The sequence below is a fragment of the Plasmodium cynomolgi genome (assembly GCF_000321355.1).
Source record: "Plasmodium cynomolgi strain B DNA, scaffold: 0049, whole genome shotgun sequence".
In the NCBI taxonomy this organism is placed as follows: Eukaryota; Apicomplexa; class Aconoidasida; order Haemosporida; family Plasmodiidae; genus Plasmodium; species Plasmodium cynomolgi.
In genome coordinates, this window is record NW_004192680.1 from 1 (window position 1) to 5,509 (window position 5,509).

The 5,509-nt window shown below is 26.7% G+C and overlaps 1 protein-coding gene across 1 annotated transcript; it reads left to right on the top strand.

Annotated features, from left to right (window-relative positions):
* Nucleotides 1-4,241: 4,241 nt before the first annotated feature.
* Nucleotides 4,242-4,798, top strand: PCYB_001830 (hypothetical protein; the record flags this gene model as incomplete). Its single annotated transcript, XM_004227605.1, has 1 exon — nucleotides 4,242-4,798. A coding segment is annotated over one exon (556 nt), but the record flags the coding sequence as incomplete, so codon positions are not given.
* Between the last annotated feature and the right edge of the window lie 711 nt (nucleotides 4,799-5,509).

Below are 5,509 nucleotides of genomic sequence, written 5' to 3' on the forward strand. Positions count from 1 at the left end.
GAAAACCTATATCATTTTTTTATTAATATGACTATTATGAATGTTTTCTACCTATACACCTAATTAGTAATGAGAATCACCTTCAGATTGATAATTCAAATAATATCGATCCTCTTCAGAATCTAAAGAAATATTTTCTGAACCATACTTCTCAAACTCCCTTTCATACTCTTCGTAATAATTATGCTCGAATATTTTTTCTTTCCTTTTCTTTTGTGAAAACTTGATTTTAATCCAGAAGACTAGTAAAAAAGTGAAAATTAAAACACGTTAAAACATTTTTACTTTGTAACCATACATGTAAAAGAAAATTAAAATATATGTCTAAACGTAACATTCATACTTCACAAAATAGATCGTGCAATTACCATGTTGTAATAGAAAAGGAAGAAAACTGTTCCAAGTATAGCAACAGCCATGATGATGTTACGATAGAAGCTTGAATTTAAGTTCTCATTCACTGTTCCTAAAGTACTAGGGGATTGAGCATTGGAAACAGCTACAGTGCCTCTTACAATCTCTGAAGAAGGCGGCACTCTAAGCATATCGTTCACAGGAATTTCTCTTCTTAGCGGATTCAATGATGTTCCAAGTTGCAAATGGGCAAATGGTCTACTTACACTTCCTTTATCTACTCCTGCTCCAGCTGGTTTAGTTCCTGAACCTCCTGCACTTGTTGATAATGTTAAACCTTGTTGGCCTGATGAACTTGATAAAGTTTTTGGAGCTACTTGTGCTCTTTTATCCCCTCCTTCAGTAATAGACTTTGCAATTCCTAACGCAGGGCTATCACTATTTCTTGTAGACGATCCAGCTGTTGAACCCCAAGAACCAAAAAGCCATGATCCAATACCTATATTACCACCTCCGGTAGATTCATTGTCTTTACAATCTTTTAATTTGAGTAAGAGTTTACTTGGGTCATATAATGAAGAAGAAGAACAATCAGCGTATTTTGGATAATAAGAGAAAAAACCTAAATTTTTACATTTGTCTTCCTTATACTTTTTATATATTGGGATAATACTATTAAGATATGCCTTATACTTACATTTATTTTGATCTGTAGAATCGATAATTTTCTTAATATCATCAAATTTTTTAAGTAAATAAATGATAATTTCCTTTTTATCAATTCATCTAAGCGAACATCATATTCAGGATTTATAGTACAAGTAGTATATCTATTAATTTCTTTATTAACATTCTTCCATACTTCAATGAATTCTTTAGACCAAGGTAGACTACGAAATGTTTTGGAGTATTCATTATTATGTATTTTTCCTATTGCATCATATAACCAATAATGCATGTAATTGCAATGATTATTATTTTCTCTATAATCTTTCACTTCTGCGATTTTTTCTAAAAAATATACGAACTTGGAGCAAAGTTCTTTCACTCCTTTATCTTTTCCATTAAATACATCACAATGCTTATTATATTTATTAGATTTTCCATCATTCGAAAATATTTTTTCATACAATTTATCAAGTCCTAATTGCTTTGCATTATCCTCCTAAAAATAATCATAGAAAAGTTGTTTAATAAGTATAAAAAATTATCGCCCTATTAACAGAATTTTCACTCTTGTTCGTGCAAAAATAAATTATATGAATAGTAATACATAAATAATGATTTAACAATGTATATACCAATTTTGCCTCAGGTGTCTTCGTCATTTTTTTGGAACATTACCTAACTTTTATAAAAATACAAATTCTTTCAAACAATACGTATTAATACACAAACAGTCAAATTATATAATAATCTCCATCGTAGTTCCTTAGTCCTTTGCATTAGCGTTATGGTCTAAATAAGTATTTATTCTTATATGTACTATCGTTTAATAACCTTTTTTTATTAATTTACTTAATATTATATACAAAAAAACTATCATCTATTTATAATTATAACAAGAGCGGAACCAAAATACAACAACTTGAAACTCAAACTATATATAAAATAGTATTGGCATTTAGGCTATGCTGTACTAAACATGTAACTATTATATGTTACATATAATTCTACCAATATCAACGACAAAAAAAAAAAAGTTATTTTTAATTCAAATATCGAAAAAAATTTAAATTTACGTGAATACTTTAGTTTTATTTATATATAATTACAATTCTTTTTATAAATAAATTTTTATTTATTAATAAAAAAACAGTTACAATGTAAAAAATTGCAGAGTTACTTAAATTTTGTAGGCATATCGCTTACGTTAATGGTGCAACAGAAGCTGTAATGTAATCAGCCCATCTAATACATCACTAACTTAAATATATAAAATATTAAAATAACTAAAAATAAAACACATATTTTAAAAATTATAAATCAAATTAAATTATTGGATAATATTAAAAAAGGTATTATTAAAAAATATTTCTATTTATAATTTCTTTATTTAAATTATATGTAAAATTATATCTTTACGCGATTTAATATTCCATTCAGATTTCCATTAATTTTAATGTGTAGACAATTTTAAAATTTTATTTCCGTTGTAAAATTATATTCATTTTATAAAGTAGCACTTATGCTTTATTTATACAATAAAAAGATTCATTTTTTAAATAAGAACATTATACTATTAAAATATTCCACAAAATTGGGATTTATTTTTACCTTTATAATAACATTACTGTAAATCATATAAAACTTTTTTATGACAGTACATTTAATGTGCCTCTCAAGGCAAATATGTTAACAGTGAAGCATTACACTGAATTCAATATAACTATTATGATTATAAATATCAACTCATAGATAACAGAATATATTCATTCTTAAAATATAATGTGCATGTAACACATTAATGTAACTGCGATTTAGCAAGCATATTTTATAAAGAAATGAATCTTTTTTTTTTTTTGGAAGGATCTACGTGAATTACGTTATAAACAACATTTTTTTGAAAAGTATAATACAATAACAAATATGCCTAGATGCATTATGAATGACACGAAAAACATATTTTACTAGTATGTTAAACTTTTATTTGTAGTACAAGTTGTAGGAAAAGTCGTTTTACCTTTTCGTATAATACAGTAGCTATTTGTAAATTCAATTAAAAACCAGTATTATAACACGTTATTTTGTAACATCAAAAAATTATGTAATGTATAAAAAGAACATAACATTATAAATTAAATAGATACATAATATGTATAACAATCATATTATAAAAATGACTTCAGATTTGAACTATGAAAAAGAAAGTTATATTTTAGCATTTGAGACACAAGCACAATTTCTTAAATGTACCCTTTATAATAGCCATTATAAAAGGAATTTGTTCCATGTTCTAAAGATGAAAATATTGTCTAATCGTTTTAAGTTTATGCTTAATAAATATAATCTATTAAGTGAGAGTGATATAAAATATAAACATTTGAAGTCTTATTAAGGAGCTAACATGCATGGGTATAACAAAAATTCCATTTGAAGCTTTGTTAACAAAATAGTCATTATTTACTTTTTTTCTTATAATTAATTATTCATGTAAATGTTTAATTATATAAATTATTAATATATTCATTTTTTAAATCCATTATATTTATGTGAAGGTATATTTATTTACAATATTTATTGTTATAATTATTAACACATACCAAATTGTAATAATATAAAATCATAATACGAAAAAATTAAATCCCATGTTGCAAATTGTCTACACGTATACATAAATTATTCTTTGAAATCGTTCATTTAAACAAAGAAAAAAGAAAGATTATGCAAAAAAAAAATGTAAGGAATATTTTCTTCAAACGTATTAGTATGCCATTGGCATGTTACAAAAATTAAGAGATGTAGAATGTGCAAGTAGTTTTATTAAATTTAAAAATCAAACTGAAAAACAAATATCTGAATTGGGTAAAAAAATACCTAGTGAATTCTGCAAAAAATGTGTTAACATAAAAAAATATATAATTAAAAAAGATGAAGAATTTAAGGTATGTTACGCTGATAGATTAAAACAAATTAATTGATGCTGATGGTGATATACTGCGTTTTATAGATGAGTGTAGTGAATTACCCCAACGTCTCCAAAAGCGTTCTTCACGCCATAGAAAACCTGTTGAATTAAAGCGTAAATCAGAAAAAAACTGTGTAACAAATGGGAATTGTACACATAAAATATCAACAGAACCAAAAAAGTATAAATCACCATCGATATTAACTCCAGAAACCCATAGTACAGGAAGTTCACAAAAGTAAATATCACAAAATCGAAGTGGAGAACTTGAAAATGGAGAAAAATCAAGACCACAACGCGTAATTCTAGAGGAACAAAAAGACTTAAAGAGTGTCGCTAATACTATTGAGTCTAAGGGTGAAGCATCTGAATACATATCCACTCATCATTCTAGTATAACTGTACCAGTAGACACATCGATACAGCATTCATCTCCAGATTCTTACGAAACTCAAGAATTAGATATGCATAAAGGTGTCGATTCATCACATAAGAGCTCTACTCAGTATTCTCATTCAGATAATACATGGCAAATGAGTGATTCACGTGGAAACTCTCCTCAACATAATTTATCTGGTGATCAAGATTTAGATGGTAAAACTCATATTGAAAATATTCCTGCTAAGGATATCCCTGGAAGTCAAGCTCATGGTGATCAAGCTCTTGCTATGAAAACTGCTGATGCTTCACCTATTGCTCAGATTGAACCAGTTAGTGAAGAACAAATTGATAAAAATTCTATTTCTAGATCTACTGTTATAGTTAATACTGAAAATATAACTTCTGATAATGTAGATACTGTTACTGTAGATATTAGTAATTAATCTTCAGATGATTTAACTACTAGTGATGTGCCTTCTGCTGGTAGATCTGCTGAAGAAAAATTTTTTCTTCCCGAAGATTCTGATCATCCCTCTACTGATAGTGAAGTTTCTGCAAATGTAGAAAATAACGATGTTGCTACTCGAAGTGAGGATGGCCATAATCATTCAGATGCTACTCAAGATGTTGGTCAACAAACTCGTTGCATTAAAAATGCTGACGGTACATTACGTGATATTGGAACTACTTGTACTGAAACACGAAGTAGTGAATTAAATGATGTTAATGGTAATAAACTAGATATAATTGCTCAATTTTTCAATGCAATAACAAATAAGGAACATATGATAAAAGCTTCAATACCCATAGGAATTGTTCTGTTATTGACACTTCTTTTTAAAGTAAACTTAAAATTTGCTTCATTAAAAAAAATTATATATATATATTTATATAATTATTAAAATGTAAATTTACTAATTTTTTATACAGTAAACTCGTTTGTGGATGCTTCTTATTAAGAAGAAAAATAAGACACGAGCAGGCATGAATGAAAAATTTCAGAGGGTGCTACAACAACCTTCATTTGGAAGTGAAGAAGTGTTACATTTTCATATAGTGCTTTTGAATATTCATCATAAGGATCAATATTAATATTTGAAAATTAATAATTTTTTTTTTGCATTAAACATTAAATATGAACTAATA